This window comes from Ornithorhynchus anatinus, chromosome X3 (genome assembly GCF_004115215.2).
Source record: "Ornithorhynchus anatinus isolate Pmale09 chromosome X3, mOrnAna1.pri.v4, whole genome shotgun sequence".
Lineage (NCBI taxonomy): Eukaryota > Metazoa > Chordata > Mammalia > Monotremata > Ornithorhynchidae > Ornithorhynchus > Ornithorhynchus anatinus.
This window is the reverse complement of record NC_041751.1, coordinates 24692438-24709764: the sequence shown is the minus strand read 5'-3', so window position 1 is coordinate 24709764 and position 17327 is coordinate 24692438. Positions and strand designations below refer to the sequence as shown.

Below are 17327 nucleotides of genomic sequence, written 5' to 3'. Positions count from 1 at the left end.
CATTTCAAAGAAACTATCTAAGGCTGTTCAGTCAAGAAGCCAGGCACACACTGGGAACTAGATACAAACCACTGACCAGAAAAAAAGTTGTACATTCCTCTGATAATCAGACAAGACCCAGGAGCAAAAGGTAGCACACAAACACAAGGGTATGGGAGACATACAGCTGTAATGTTAGGGATCAAGCTGAAAGTAGCATTGATGTTCAAACCTATAAATGGACTAATTCTTTCAATAATAATCAAATTTTCTTTTCCCACTCCACCAGGAGAATTTTCCAGGAGTATTTTTTGGCAGGGGTCTTTCCCAGAGAGTTCCTAATTCTCCTCAACCACCAAACCAGGGAATAGGTTCCTCAGCCAAACTTCCCACTTAGGGAGGCTTTCGAACTAAAAAATCCTGTTACTAAGGTGGAAGAGTAGTGACCATTTTTCTGGCAAAGTTAAATCCCCATCAGCTGAGATGCATCAAATTAGGACTGGAAAGGAGAGTCTTAATGATCTCAGATTCCTGGGTAGTCCAAGGACACCTGCTCCTACAGAACCGGGAAAGCTCTGGAGAACGGTGAGGTCCTCAGAGGTAGAGAGTGGGTGCTTCCCCTGACAATTCTAGAGCAAGTAGAATTAGTTGCTGGTTTACCTCAAAATTCAGGCTGTAGGAAGGCCAGGGGTGGCCTTTAAGGATATTAAATCCTTACCAGGGGTCTGGATTTCAGTCCTAAGGGCTAAAGTCTGGATTTGGGAGAAGAGTCTCTCAATCCAAAGAGGAATGGATAAATTCCTAGAGACAACCCCTAGCAATCTGGAGACAAGCAGGAATCAAATCATAAGGGAGCTAACAGGTGTGTGCTTGCCTCTGGGAGCCTAAGGCAGAAAAGGTCCAAAATACATAAGGACACTGTTGGGTGGGGATTTGGGAGGTAGCCTTACTTTGTTTTTTGCAAGGGTGCGGATACTGTGGGTACATCTTTTTCTTTCAGTCTCCATGTCCTTCTACTGGCTTAAAGCAGGAAAGGAGGCTTCTGTGGAAACAAGGTTCCCTTCACCTCCTCCACAGAAACCACACACGGCTTGAGTCATCCGTACCATCCTTAAGGTCCTTCTGCCACACTATAACAACGTGAATGAGATGCCACTGTTTAGATTGTGGGTGCATACCGGATGTTTTCTTTTTTTTTTTTTTTTTTGGCAAGCAGAGGATGGTGTTGGGGATCAGGAGATGGTGTCTGATGCATTCCCAGAGGAAAAGTAGACCACTGCTGCTTAGTTTGCCAATCCCATATGGTCTGCAGACTTTCATCCAGGTTTGGACTTCGCTACCAACTTGAGCATTGAAATCTCCCGTTAAAGTCAGCTTGGCAGATGTTGATGCTCCGGCAGTGAGTTGCTCTAAAGCCTTGTATTGGCATTCTTTGTCTTCATCGCTCTTTGTCATTGGAGGGGCATATGTGCTCATCATGGTGGCAAAACACTTTGGTACCAGTGCAGGCATTCTGCCAGGCAATTATTTTTCCCTCCAGGCAGATTTGGAGAGCCCAGAACTAGTGATTTTCTGATTTTGAAGCCAATTCCTCAGTTGTGGTCTGCAGCGGGGAGACCTCGCCAAACAAAGGTGCATCCCATTCCTCTGTAAGAGGTCTTTCAGCAAGTAGCAGCTTAAGCCCAAATTAGTATTGTTTCTAGATTCCATCATTTTAAGTTCCTGGTCATGAGTAGATCTTTTGATTTCATGTGGGTCTGCCTTTAATATTTTGGTACTGCCTACACAACAGGGTTTTCCCTGCTCTGGAGATTTAACATGAGTTTTCTTAGTACAGTAATGCTGAAAGAATTCACCAGCTGAATTCTAATGGGAGATGAAAACTTGCACAGGTAATGATATTTGTGGATCCAAAAAATGAGTAAGTGAAATTTCAAAAAAGAATAGTAAGCTAAGATGCCAATGTCTTTAAACACACCCATTTCTTTCGTAATAATAATAATGGTACTTGTTAAGCATTTCCTATGTGCCAGGCACCGTTCTAAGTGCTGGGGTGGATACAAGCAAATTGGGTTGGACACAGTCCCCATCCCACATGGGGCTCACAGTCTCAATCCCCATTTTACAGATGAGTGAACTGAGGCACAGAGAAGTGAAGTGACTCACCCAAGGTCACACAGCAGACGAGTGGCAGAGCCGGGATTAGAACCAATGACCTTCTGACTCCCAAGCTCGTGCTCTATCCACTATGCCACGCATAAGGTATGTTTTTAGTTTGGAATAAGTCGCCATTAGGGAACATTCTTCTGACAACACAATTGCAATATCTAGCCCAGTAGGCATGTGATATCAGAAGAAACAGTTGTGTTCATATGTGTAGCACCAGCCAAGGCAAACTACAGCTTAGGTTCTCCTTAACAGAGGGTCCATTAAGAAAGTAACTTCAAAATTTACCTCTAATGTAGTTGTTTGGGGATTATTTAGAATTATTTTCACAAATAAAATGCATTCTTTTCCTAGGACACCTGAGGACAGCCAATGTATCTTAGGCACCAATCGCTTCAAAAACAAGCCAAAAATAATAAATAAAAACACAAAGAGAAGGTAAGGAAAACAGCCAAATCTGCAACTCTCTCCTACACCACAAAGGAAAAAAAAAAGTCAAACATATATCTGAATAGTAAAGAACTTAATTTACGGGCCTGCGGTCAAGTCTGAACCATTTCCTTAGCATTTCTTAATATAAGCTTCTACTAGATTGAAAGGTCCTTGAGGGCAGGGAATCATGTCTACCAGGTCTATCTATTGTATTTTCTGAAATGCTTAGGATAGTGCCCTGCACAACTGTATTTTCTGAAATGCTTACTATAGTGCCCTGCACCTGGTAAGTGCTTAATAACACTGACTTATTGCACAGTATCTCACACACATTACAGTAGACTGAACCGACCAAGCACCCTTTGCTCAAATGTTCCCAATCACTAAATCAGTTCGACAAATAAGAATAAGGAATCCTCATCCTTATGGTGAACTGAGGGGAGGGGAGGTATATGGTGATAAAATACTGTTACTGCAACACCACACAATTAGTGAATCACTGAACCAAGACCAAGGCTTACTCTACTCAATAACAAGTCAATAACCAATAAAGCATATTTTACTCCACTTGACAGGCTTTTCTCCCCTCCCCTTATAAGCCACCGCACATTTGCATGCCACATCAGTATTTTTTGTAAGATTTTTCTTCCAAATATGAGTATGAACCTTTAGTAATCAGGTGAGACAAACTGGGGGGTGCGGGGGGGGAAGCCAAGACTACTTAGAAATCACAGGTCTTCACATTACTAACATTTTTCATCTGTTTGCTGTCCTCCAGCCATCATTAATCCTCATAAAATGTGCCCAAGATAACTCCTTAACATAGTAGACGTGCCCCATACACCTCTGCCCTGTCATTCGAGAGAGATCATAGCTTATTTGATTATGAGTTGTTTCTGAGAGGGAGTGTTGTATTAGCTATCATTTTCTAATTGGGTTAGTTTCAACTCACGCCTGTAAAGTTTTCATACTCTGCATGCAACCAGCTTGTATTTCAGAGTCCCTACTGCTCCCATGCCAAAAGCTTGCAGTTTCGATACACTGAGCCAGAAACAACCATGCTGAATCTCCACTCTGCCAGCATGATTAACTTGATTAATACATCTCCATGTTTTGTCTGTTCAACAAGAAACCCATGTTCCATGTAATGGAGTGGTGGGAAAAAACAACAAGATTACTTGTAATGTCGGAGTTTCAGTTTAACACTTAGGCAAGTCTGTAGCTCCACGGATCACTTTTAGTCTCAATCAAGGTATCAATAACTCCAACCAACCTCCCTGAAATGCGATTTTTAAAATAAGTTCTAAAACACCCATTCACTAAGACAAAACATAAAAATGTCTATTCACTGATATTGCACCCGTAAGTCTAACCCTAAGAACTAGACTCTCCAACATTAAGGTACTCTTTCTATAAGATATATTCAAGGATTAATAACCTTAATGATCATAAAATCCAAGATTTAAATACCCATATTAATAACTTTATGAAGACTTAACATCTAAGTATATTTTGTAGGATCTCATAAGAAATCGTTTAAGCCACAATTCACTCCATTCTGCCAGAACAGATGCTTTCACTATATGTTTGGCTAGAACGCAATGATACAATTAGAGAACATCCTGCCAACAATGTGAGCTTGCCTAGATACAGTGTGATCAGGCATCACAAGAAAAAGATTGTGTACAGCATTGGACACTGAATACTACAATGTGAGTTTTCCTTAGCACAGGATTCTGTGAGAATGCAACCCTAAGCTGTAGAACTGGGTGTACTGCACAGTGTGTGTGTGTGTACCTGTCTGTCTGTCTTGGGTCAGGGAGAGCAGAGTCAAAATTCAATAGTATTTTGGGGTCAAACAATTAAAGGTGAGGGAGAAAGTTTGTGACCCAGTTAGAAGCTTTAAGATTGATACTATCTAGTAGTCTTAGAAACAATTCCTAAATGTCACTCACTTGAACAGGAAGACAATGGGAATGTCTGTCTTACTTAAATATTCAACTGAACCAGAAATGCCATATTCTTTGCAGTCAATCCCATTTACCTTCATGGATTCTGCGTACAAAATGTACTCCCTCAGCACTGGCAGAAAGTCATCTGTCATGTCATCGGTCAGCTCCTCCAGAGCTGTACAACAATTCCCAATGCAGGCAGACACTCCTTCCAGGGGTTCGGCTAGTTCCTCCTCTAATCCACTCCAGGTGGAATAAACAGGACCATATTCTCGCAGTTCCACAAGGTATTCTTGGAAGAAAGACAATGTTATGTATTTCACACACCCATTGTAATAAACTTTGTGCCCACAGGCAATCAATACATGACAAGCTTGCTGCTCTTTGCTTCCCCAGTGGAAAATTTTCTACCTAAAAAAGTAGCTGCATATCTACTTTGTCCATACTCAGCTGACAGAAAGACTTACATTCCTCAAAAAACAGCCCCCCCAAACCTGTTACAAGTATGGTATGAAAAGTGACCAGGCATTAATGGTGCCAGCCATGAGTTGAGGTGCTAACAGCAGAGATGGATATATTACAGAAAGTTTAAAATAAGCATCAATGTTAAAAGGGACAGCATCAACTAAGCTAACATTAAGTTGACCAGAAACCAATCAGCAATCAAGTCAGTGCAGACAGAAAAGCATGCTAGTTTGTTCCAGTGCCTTGACAACTTTGCATTCTTGTGGTGCAAACTGACCTAGAATTTGCCTTGCAAAGAGTAAAAGAGAATGGATTCCCAACACACTTCAGCACCAAGACTCCTCTACATCAAGTATGCCCATCTTCAAAAAACTTCTGAAATCCCATCTCCTCCAGGAAGTTTCCCCAGATGAATTTCTCTTCTCCCCAGGTTACATCCTTCCAACTAGCTCAGAACCTTTGCACAGACTGAGTTAGATGTTCTACAACTGAAGCACTTCTCATAATCTGTAAAATTATTATCCCTCTAGACTTTAAGCTCCTTGTGGTTAGGGAATGTGTTTACCAACTCTGCTATATTATACTCTCCCAAGCATTTAGTACACTGCTCTGCAAAAAGTAAGCCCTCAAATATGATTGATTATATGTTCATCTCCCCTGTTAGCTACTTGTAGACAGGAATCAGGTCTCCTACTTCTCCTACATTTTCCCAAGGGCTCAGTTCAGTGATCTGCACAGAGCAGGTGCTCAATAAAAAATATTCTTAGTCAATCGTATTTATTGAGCACTTACCATGTGCAGAGCACTGTACTAAGCACATAGGAGAGTACAATATAAAGACACATTCCCTGCCCATAACGAGCACCTAGGCACCCGGATCCCTTAAGCACTTGATATTCACCCCTCCCTCAGCCCCACAGCACTTAGGTCCATTTCCTATATTTGTAATTTATTTTCATGTCTGCCTCTCCCTGTATATCGTTAGCTCCTTATGGGCAGGGATGGTGTTTACCAGTTCTACTGTACTGAACTCTCCCAAGCAAAAAGTGCTCAATTAATACCACTGATTGAAACCAGGAGGCCAGCAATTGCTGCTGCTTTAGTGCTTAATGTTCTTCACCTCACTATGTCAGCGAATCTCTCAGAGCTAATAGGATTTGCTGTACGTAAATTATGCAGGCGTCTCCTTGGAATAGATAATAATAATAATGTTGGTATTTGTTAAGCACTTACTATGTGCAGAGCACTGTTCTAAGCGCTGGGGTAAACACAGGGAATCAGGTTGTCCCACGTGGGGCTCCCAGTCTTAATCCCCATTTTACAGATGAGGTAACTGAGGCACAGAGAAGTTAAGTGACTTGCCCACAGTCACACAGCTGACAAGTGGCAGAGCCGGGATTCGAACCCATGACCTCTGACTCCAAAGCCCGGGCTCTTTCCACTGAGCCACGCTGCTTCTCCAAGACAGATGACAGGTACCATATTTACTTGGTATATCAAGGCATGAATTAGACTCTAAAAGCGACGCTAAATATTTGGTACAGGTTTTGTGGGCAGGGAATGTGTCTGTTTATTGTTGTATTGTACTCTCCCAAGCTCTTCATACAATGCTCTGCACATAGTAAGCGCTCAATAAATAGGCTTGAATTGAATGAATACAAAGGAATCATGTCAGTCAATCTTAGTATTTACTGAGCGCTTACTGTATGCAGAGCACCATGCTAAGTGCTTGAGAGACTACAATATAACAGAGTTGGTAAACAGCTTTCCTGCCCACAAGGGGCTTAAAGTCTAGAGGGCAAGATCTCCCTTACTCTTATATCGATCCTAACTTTTTAACCCGAGATTCCCAGATTCTCAAAATACCCTTCAGCTATGCCATTCATAGGTCCCTCACGGGCCTCAGGCAAACCAAAGCAAAAAAACTTCTTTCCATCCACAAGGTCAGGGTCTCTCATTTTATTTATCTGTAGATAAAATATCTGAAGGCCCTGACCTAGCCAGCTCTTCACAGGAGGTATCGCACTATTTTGGGGATGAGGGCCTAGGGTAATTGGTCTTCCCATAATAATGAAGAGAATGATGGTATTTGTTAAGCATTTACTATGTGCCAGGCACTGTATTAAGGGCTGGGGTGGATACCAGCTAATCATGTTGGACACAATCCTTGTCCCACATAGGGGTCATGGCATTAATGAGCAGTGTGGCTCAGTGGGAAAAGCACGGGCTTGGAAGTCAGAGGTCATGGGTTCAAATCCCGGCTCAGCCGCTTGTCAGCTGTGTGACTTTGGGCAAGTCACTTAACTTCTCTGTGCCTCAGTTACCTCATCTGTAAAATGGGGATGAAGACCGTGAGCCCCATGTGGGACAACCTGATCACCTTGTATCCTCTCCAGTGCTTAGAACAGTGCTTTGCACATAGTAAGCGCTTAACAAATGCCATTATTATTATTAATCCCCATTTTCCAGATGAGGGAACTGAAGCACAGAGAAGCTAAGTGATTTGCCCAAGGTCACACAGCAGACAAGTGGTGGAGCTGAGATTAGAACCCGGGTTCTTCTGGCTCCCAGGTCCGTGCTCTATCTGCTAGGCCACATGCCCCCGATTGGCCACAGATGGGCCTATTTTAACATATGTGATCATGAGATTCAGGACTGCAGAATACCATGGATCAGACTGGATCATGGATCTCACTCCTGGTGCTGAGCTCAAAAGACTGAGATTAGCCCATCTTCTACTTGCTGCAGCCAACCTCCAAATCAATACGGATTACAAAAATACACCTGGGAAGGGAGGTTTGAGATCTGTGATCCAGGTTGACCTGGCATTATGTGTAACTGAGAGCTGAGAAACAGATATAGAGTAGAGGGAAAAAGAGAGAAAGAGAAAGGGGGAAAACAGAAATCTTGTCAAATGCAGATCAGTCAACTACTCTTAGAAGGCCTTTGCTTCAGGGAAGCTAGCAGCAATCAAAACTCCACAGATTTTTCACAAACTGAAGATTTTGGCCCATTGAATTAAACTTTCAGATTTCAGGCAATTGCTACTCATCTGGCAGTGCCCAAAATTATAGGGCCTATTAGTACCAGTGACTGCACTGGGTAACAGAGAAGCAGCATGGCTCAGTGGGTAGAGCAGGGGCCTGGGAGTCAGAAGGACCTGGGTTCTAATCCCTGCTCCACCACTTGTCTGCTATGTGACCTTAGGCTAGTCATTTCACTTTCTCTGTTTACCTCATCAGTAAAATGCTGATCAATACTGTGAGCCCCATGTGGGATAAGGACTGTGTCCAACCTGATTAGCTTGAATCTACCCCAGCACTTAGTACAATGTTTGGCACATAGGAAGTGCTTAATTCCATTAAAAAAATTACTACTACTACTACTACTATTGTGGGAAAGGAAGACTAGCAGGTATTAACCTATATCCACCCCAGTGCTTAGTACAATGCTTGGCACATACCACAGTTACTATTCCTTTTGTGCTTACACAGTGAAAATGAAGTGGAGCAGGCACCACTGTCACTACTGATAACGGGAGGGAGGACATAAATTTGCTTATTTAAAGCCCTGCTGCAAACTCTCTAACACTCCCTGCCACATTTTTCTTTTTTATTGTAAATTGGCCATTTGGGGCATGGGAATAAATTGGCTATCATTCTGCAAAGGTTTAATTTTAGTAATCCCCAAGGCACATGACTGTACCTCCTACAAATTTGTTACCTGAACAATATGCTAGGGGAAAAGAAAAAAAACACACACACACAAAAAAAGAAAAAAACTTACCTACTTCTTCCTTGATAATCCTCTGAGCTATCCGATCGATGGTTCCAAGCTTCAGAGAAAATGTATCTAAATAGTCACCTATTGCTGCAAATTCCAGAGGTCGACTTCTCAGCTTGTAGCCTCCTGTGACATATTTAACTGATTCTCCGACCTTGGAGAGCAATGCCATCCCTTGCTTTTTGTAGGCATTAAGATCCTGGCAGAGGATAAGACAAATAAATAATGAATAAATAACTGCAACAGTGGAATTACAGTAAACACCACCCTTAAACCAGCACACTAAGTTCTGCTTGTCTGATGTGGAACACAGGGTATTCCCTGGAGAAGAGTATTAACCCCGCTACTAAAAACCCCCTTCTCTTTCTTCATATCAAACACAATGGCTATCTGCAATTGACTGGAAAGGTTCAGAAACTGAAAAAAATGAATATTTCTTCTATCTCCAAGCACATCAATTAGGCTGTCTTTTCCTGCATCGCAAATCAAGGGGCACTGACTTCATCAACACATACACAACAAACTCAGCCCTTTCCTAAACCTTTCCTTGGTTTTCAGGGATACAACATTTCTAAAGTGCTTTAAGATCCCAGTAACATGATTTACATAAGAAATACTACCTTAGTGAATTCTTTAAGAACAAAGATGAAAAACCTTTAAATGATGGGTATTTGCTCACCATGGAAACATTTGTACCAAGATGCACAATTTAGATATGCAAATTAGTCTGAGGAAGACAAAAGATCAGTGGGTGACAGCCACAAGACTGAACACTGGTGAATGCAAAAACCTAAGCCATGTTGTTACATGGCTTCAATTTCTCTTCATAAAATGGAGACCATCCCTTATAAAATCTTATGTCAACTGATACTGCCATCCCCAAATACTTTTGCCAATTTGAAGGGAAAACAAATATAAATGTGCTAATTTTCTTACCGACCAAGGATCCTCCATTTGGACATATTGCCTGTTGAAGAAAGCCTAATTCAAAATAATAATAAAATTGGCCAGGCTAGAGGAAAGCTGACCAACAACAGAGCCTCACTGGAAGTCCTGGATAAAAGTTAAACGGTTTCAGAGGCGTGCGAAAACAAAGTTCTGCAGCAGAGCTGCCTGAAGTGGATGGAGATCATTCACTTGCTCTCAGAGCTTTTAAACCAATTCTGAAATGGAGGAAGAATCAGGAAAAATTGAACTAGTTCGAAGCTTCAGAGTTTAAGCAGCATGGCCTAATAGAAAGAGCATGGACCTGGGAGGCAGAGAACCTGGGTTCTAATCCCAGATCCACCACTTGTCTGCTGTGTGACCTGGAGCAAGTCACTTCACTTCTTGGTGCTTCGTTTTTCTCATCTGTAAAATGGGGAGTAAAATTCTACTACATCCTACCTAGACCGTGAGCCCCATGTGGAACAGGGACTGTGTCCAACCTGAAAACCTTGTATCTACCCCAGCTCTTAGAACAGTGCTTGGAACATAAGTGCTTAACACAATAACAAGAACAATCAGGACCATGATGGATGCAAAACCCACTTTAACCTGCAAGAAGGATATCATGCAGGACAGGCCTGGAAGTCACAAGGACCTGGGTTCTAAGACCGGCTTCTCCACTTGTCTGCTGCGTGACCTAAGGCAAGTCACTGAATTTCTCTGTGCCTTAGTTACCTCATCTGTAAAATGGGATTAAAACTGTAAGCCCCATGTGAGACAAGGACTGTGTCCAACCTGAGCAGCTTGTATCTACCCCAGAGCTTAAAACAGTGCTTGACACTTAAGCACTTAACAATTATTATTATTATTATATCTCAGAATCCCACAAGGCCACCCAGTGGCCCTATGCAATATTAATAATACGAATTATGGTATTTAAGCGCTTACTATGTGCCAGTCACTCTACTAAGATCTGGGGCAGATACAAGCAAATCTGGTTGGACACAGTCCCTGTCCCACGTGGGGCTCACAGTCTCAATCCCCATTTTACAGATGAGGTAACTGAGGCACAGAGAAGTAAAGCAACTTGCCCAAAGTCACAAAGCATAAGTAGCAGAGCTGGGATTAGAACCCATGACCTTCTGACTCCCGGGCCTGTGCTCTATCCACTCCGCCATGCTGCTGCCATCTCACAATCCTGGGTTATGTTGCCTCGGAATTACAGGGCCTACCTCTAACTGAAGTCTTGCCGCTGGGCCAGCGGAAAGAGTCCTCTTCTGAGAACCCGGAGAAGTGAGTGCCACCCCCAGTTCCACCTGGAGCTGGCTAACACAGGTGGCAAAGACTGCACAGCACATACAGTGGGCCACTCCCCTACTAGCTCAGGGCACTCCGTGCCCCAGAGACAGGACTGCCAGGTGCAAGAGGGTGTAAATGCCTCTGCACAAGCTATTACCAGTATAAATCAATTCCTCCTTGTAGGGTCTCGGTCTTGAAGTCTCAAAACTGAGGCTCGGCCATCTTTCCTGATGGAAGATTCCATCAGATATCGATCGCCTGCTCTCATTCTCTTCAAGAAGGAAGGGCTATTCCTAGAGGGTGCAGCCGAGAGGTGCCACAGTTAACAGAAGAGAATTACTACATCAATTGTCTATCCAGCCCAGGATTCTACCTTTGACTGGGGCAACAGGATGCTTGGTGGCACTCTTCCACTTCTATCCTAGCATTTTTGGATGTATCCCTTAACAATCCTAATTTTGCCCCTCTAATGCATCAATAACTTGGGGGGGAGGGGCCACTTATCCATGAATTTATCCAAACTCCCCTTGGACCTGCTGATACCAGTTACACACGTTCTCGTGGAGTTGAATTCCATATCCTTATCACCTTCATATGAAGAAATGTTTCCTGCTTGTTTTGCACCTAACCTCTTCAAGCTTAAATGGGGGCCTCATCGTTCTGTTGAGGGATTTCAATCAATTGTATTTATTGAGCACTTACTGTGTGCAGAGCACTGTACTAAGTGCTTGGGAGAGTACAATATAACAGTCATTCCTTGCTCACAGTGAGCTTAGAGTCTAGAGGAGGAGACAGGCATTAATACAAATTACAGACATACAGATCAGTGCTGTGGGGCTGGGAGAGGGGATGACTAAAGGAAGCAAGTCAGGGCGACACAGAAGCGAGTGAAACAATTCCATGTTCACCCAGTCCACAGCCTTCATGAATTCATATCTTTCCATCGTGTCCATGTCTCGGTGTGTGTTTTTACGGGTTATTATTATGGTATTTCTTAAGCTCTTACCATGTGTCAAACACTGTTCTAAGCACTGGGGTAGATACAAGTTAATCAGGTTGGATGCAGCAACCAGGAGCGCATATGGTATTTCAAGTGCCGGGATACCACACTTTCACAGAATGGAAGAAATGTACCTTTGTGTTGTAACGCTTAGCTTCTCTAAGGGTAGAGAATGACCACAGTGGCCAACAAGGAATGGCTCTGGGCAGCTCCAACCTGAACCTAGTCTTCTCCTCTCCCCGCACTTTCCCTGTACCACCGGCAGAGAAGATGAAGGGAGAGGGCATGATTTACAGGGCTCCAGGAAGGTACTGAGAAGCTACAGTCCCTCAAGCTTTGCACCAAGCCCTTTCAGAGTCAGCGAATGGAGTATGGCTCCTCCCCTCTCTCTGCTTCCTCAGCGGCTCTGAGCAGAAGAAAAAGGACAGTTTGGGTGGCTACAGAGGTAGAGAGGAAGGATGACTCCCTTTGAAAAGTAGCGTGGCTTAGTGGATAGAACACGGGCCTGGGAGTCCTAGGTCATGGGTTCTAATTACGGCTCCACCAGAGGTCTGCTGTGTGATCTTGGGCAAGACACTTCACTTCTCTGGGCCTCACTTGCCTCATCTGTAAAATGGGGATTAAGAATGTGAGCCCAGTATCTACCCCAGCACTTAGAACAGTGCTTGGCACATAGTAAGCACTTAACAAGCACCATAATTATGATTATTATTATACACTTTTCTAGATACCTCCCTGGGCCAAATGTGCCATTTGAACTCACCTGATTCATTCATTCAATAGTATTTATTGAGCGCTTACTATGTGCAGAGCACTGTACTAAGCAATTGGAATGAACAAGTCGGCAACAGATAGAGACAGTCCCTGCCATTTGACGGGCTTACAGTCTAATCGGGGGAGACGGACAGACGAGAACAATGGCAATAAATACAGTCAAGGGGAAGAACATCTCGTAAAAACAATGGCAACTAAATAGAATCGAGGTGATGTACATTTCATTAACAAAATAAATAGGGTAATGAAAATATACACAGTTGAGCAGACGAGTACAGTGCTGAGGGGATGGGAAGGGAGAGGGGGAGGAGCAGAGGGAAATGGGGGGAAAGAGGGTTAAGCTGCGGAGAGGTGAAGGGGGGGGGTGGTAGAGGGAGTAGAGGGAGAAGGGGAGCTCAGTCTGGGAAGGCCTCTTGGAGGTGAGTTTTAAGTAGGGTTTTGAAGAGGGGAAGAGAATCAATTTGGCGGAGGTGAGGAGGGAGGGCGTTCTGGGACTGCGGGAGGACGTGGCCCGGGGGTCGACGGCGGGACAGGCGAGACCGAGGGACGGTGAGGAGGTGGGCGGCAGAGGAGCGGAGCGTGCGGGGTGGGCGGTAGAAAGAGAGAAGGGAGGAGAGGTAGGAAGGGGCAAGGTGATGGAGAGCCTTGAAGCCTAGAGTGTTTTTCACCAGTGATTTAATTCTTCTGCCTACTCTAAGCATTTCCATTGCACCCTACAATTCTTACAGGCTTGTATTTTCCTAGAAAAGTTCTCTTAAGTTTCATATCTCACTTCTTTTTGGCTAAAATATAAATAATTGTTAATTTATCCTTTTAAAAGAAAAAAAGGACCTGATAAAAATCGACTTACCTTGGCTGTAAGGAAAACATTAAAATGCTCATTGAAGGAAAGCACTGGATGATCTGCAATTCTTTTCAGGAATTTGTCTAAAGCTTTCCTTCTGGTCTCCACAAACTCTTCAGAAAAACGATCAACAACTCCTTTCATCACAAATTTTTCAGGAAGTGGCTATAGAAAAAAAGTGTTCAGGTTGCTTGGTAACTTTATTCCATTCTGTTGCTTCTAGTTATGCAAAAAATATTTACCATTAATTAGGCCATAAAAATTCATCTTAATTGGTTTGATCTTTAAACATACGAACTCACAGAGTATGGCCTCTGTGAGTTTTCCCCAATTGACCATATTATCTCCCTTTTTCCATCTGATTCCTAAAAAATAAAATAAGATAGGGTTTGGGGTTTAGCCTGATTGTTTTCACAGACCTCCCTTTAGCTCAACAGCTTCTGTTGCTTGCTATCTGCTCTTTTCCCTGCCTTCCTCATCTCTGGCATAATCTGGCAGCCTCCTCTTCTCTTTCTCTCTCCCCACACTTCCCCTCCCATCTCAGTGGCTAAGCAAATAGGAACATTTCGAGGGTGGGGGCAATTGGAGACCCCAAGAACAAAACATTTGGAGGAGAGAGGGCCTGCTACAGAGTGGAGAACACCATTCACTCTTTCCCAGCCCCTCCCTTAGGTTGCTATGTTCATTTTTCAGTTGCTTCTTCCCCACTGCTTTCAAATAATGCTCACGTCTCCCCTACCCTAAAAAAAGCCCTCCCTTGTCCCCGTGGCTCCCCTCAATTAATCACCCCATCTCCCTTCTACCATTCCCCTCCAAATTCCTAGAGTAAGTTGTCTACACCCGCTGACTCCCCTTGCTCTTTTCCAATTCTCTTCTTGACCCCCTCCAAACTTTCTGCCCCCTTCTCTCCATAGAAGCTGCCCTTTCAGATGTCACCAATGATCTCCCCACCTTCTACCTTACCTTACTGATTTCCTACTACAACACTACAACCCTGCACTCCTCTAACACCAACTTCTGTACTCAATCTCATCTATCTTGCCACCGTCTCTAGCCCATGTCCTACACCTCCCTCCCCCTTCATAAATGACAGACCACTCTTCCCGCCTTCAAAGCCTTACTAAAGTCACATCTCCCCCAAGAGGCCTTCCCCAACTAAGCCTTCATTTCCCCTCACTCCCCCTCGCGTCTGCATCACCCCTGCACTTGGATTGGTACCCTTTATTCACTCCACCCTCAGTCCCACAGCACTTAAGGACATAGTACTTTATTTTAAAGGCATTTTAATGCCCGCCTCCCCATCTAGACTGTAAGCTCTTTTGGGCAAGGAATGTGTCTACCAACTCTGTTATAATTCTTCCAAGCATTTACTACAGTGCTCTGCACACAGTAAGTGCTCAATAAATACGATTGATTCACTATGGCTCCCATCTGTGGTAGAATCCCCAAGTGCTGCAGTTCCTGGCCCTTCCAATATCACCCTGTCCCTACCCACATGTCCTTGACTAATTGGAATTGGCACTGCCCCCATCCTTAGGTTTCCTCTGCAGGGGATCTCTTGGAGCAAAGAATCCTTTTAAACTTGGTTTGAAAATTTGCATTTTAGCTCTTGTTTTTAAGATTTTTAGATGTGTAATCTACATTTTATCCTGAATTAAATCTGCCCCCACAATTAACCTGGAGAATGTAATACCTCGTGTATGAGGTCTGCAATAGTGAATCAACTCTACATTGCCATATTTATATTAGAAGCAAAGCACCACGGGGGGGAAAAAGCGACAAAAAAACCAAAACAAAACCCAGATATTTGTACTAATGCCCAAAACACAAGTCAAGTTAGTGTGAAGGGGTACTCTGAGGAGGAATTAGAACATTTAATTTAACATTAGTTTCTCAAAGCCACCACCTAAATTTCTTCGATAGCCTGATTGGGATTTGATTTAACTGGGTGAAGGGAAATGAAGGGCAAACAAATTAAGATACAAGTATATATTCACTCTTCAATAAACAGCACTTGGTTCTTATAAAGTTTTATTCCTAGTTCTATTTTCTGTGTGACTTGGAAAAGGGCATTTAATTATCAGGGTCCCTTCTTCCCTTCTAAAACTGTTGTGAAGACTTGAATATTTGCAAAGGAGTAATCTCTCCCAGGCTTTAAAATATGCATTTTACTTGCAAAGATTTGAGAGGCCACTGACAAAAGTCAAAACCAGTGAAATTGTATGAGTGGAGAAGGAAAAAATAATTGGTCTTTCCTAGACTGGGCTGCAAAGACTCTCTCACAAACACATATCCCCAAAGTGGTATGACGAAGGTCCGCTATTAATTTTAGGACTTGTCATTATATGTATTGTCCACTGCATTTGTTGTCAAAATCCCGTGCAGTGGTTGCTAATTTACCCCATTTCATAGTGTGCTACCATACCAGCAGCTATTATGTGCTTCAAAATATTTGCTATGCCCTAGGTACAATCTTCATTGAACATGACATCCTTCACTTCCTTTCCCTTAAATCTGTTTATCATTCGTCACCATGACAATACTCTTTAGTGCCCTAAGCAGGTTAGTTAGGTTATTTGGGTGTAGAATACTTATGGCTTCATGCTGAAAGGACCATAAAATATTAATGAAGTGTCAACCTAAAGAACAAAAGGCTGTTTTGTTTTTTCCAGTTACCTTAATTAACAGAGGCCCAAGGACTGGAAGAAATTGCCCTGGGCCTCAATGAAATTAAACTCCTGAAAATGAAAAATTCAAATATAAACATTAGATACAAATCACAACCATTGTGATGTACACTTTCAGGCTATTAAGCATCTGGAAAATAGAAGGATGCAACAAGTTGGTTGGGCAGGGGAGAAACTGATATAGTATTTTTGATAGCCAAGGTGGATTTTTTCATGGGAATGAGTATTTTACCCCTTTTAAATAGTTAAATGACATGCCGGTAATAGGATCGATAAAGAACAGGGCTGGCTCTTCCTTACCCATTTTATTATTCCTCTAATCCTCTGAAAGCCCCAGTCAGCTGTGTACCCACTTAACAAGATCGTATATTCCTACCTTGTCAGGCAGGGGGTAACAAAGAATGGAGTAACATGGAATGGAGTGCCAGACTCCCTGAGAAAAAGTATGGGATTTTTCCGTAACCTAACCCTCCCCATATTTTTAATGCAAAAAATGAATTTTTATATACTCAACCATGAAAATAAGAACTGGCCGTGGTGCCTTTTTTTTTTTAAGTGGTATTGTTAAGCATTTACTATATGCCAGGAACTATACTAAGCACTGGTGAAGATGCAAGATAATCTGGTAAAACACAATCCCTGTTCCACACTGGGGGATGTTGCAATCTAAAGTGGAGGTAGGAGGATTTAATTCCCATTTTTACAAATGAAGACAACTGAGAAACAGAGAAGTGACTTGTCCAAGGTCACACAGCAGACAAGTGGCTGATCCAAGATTATAACCCAGGTCCTCTGACTCTCAGGCCAGTGCTCTTTCCAACAGGCCACACTGCTTCCCTATGCCCTTTTTTTTTTTAAAGTATCAATCAAGCAGCAGGTCTAGTGAGAGACTGGATATATCCAGGGCTCTCCTTGCAATTCCATTTTTGTTTAAGAAGCAGCCAGGCCTAGTGGAAAGAGCACGGGCCCAGGAGTAAAGGAGATCTAGGTTTTAAGTCCAGCTCTACCGCTTACGTGCT

At 43.0% G+C, this 17327-nt stretch overlaps 1 protein-coding gene across 1 annotated transcript in view; it reads right to left on the bottom strand.

The window, feature by feature from the left end:
* The window catches only part of SNX30 (sorting nexin family member 30), a 118655-nt gene that overhangs the window by 34440 nt on the left and 66888 nt on the right, over window positions 1-17327 (bottom strand). Inside the window, exons 4-6 of the mRNA XM_029053778.2 lie at window positions 13628-13786; window positions 8781-8976; window positions 4622-4821 (exon numbers count right to left, since the gene is read on the bottom strand). Of these exons, the coding sequence (XP_028909611.1) occupies window positions 4622-4821; window positions 8781-8976; window positions 13628-13786 (555 nt within the window). The remainder of the gene's footprint in view (window positions 1-4621; window positions 4822-8780; window positions 8977-13627; window positions 13787-17327) is intronic.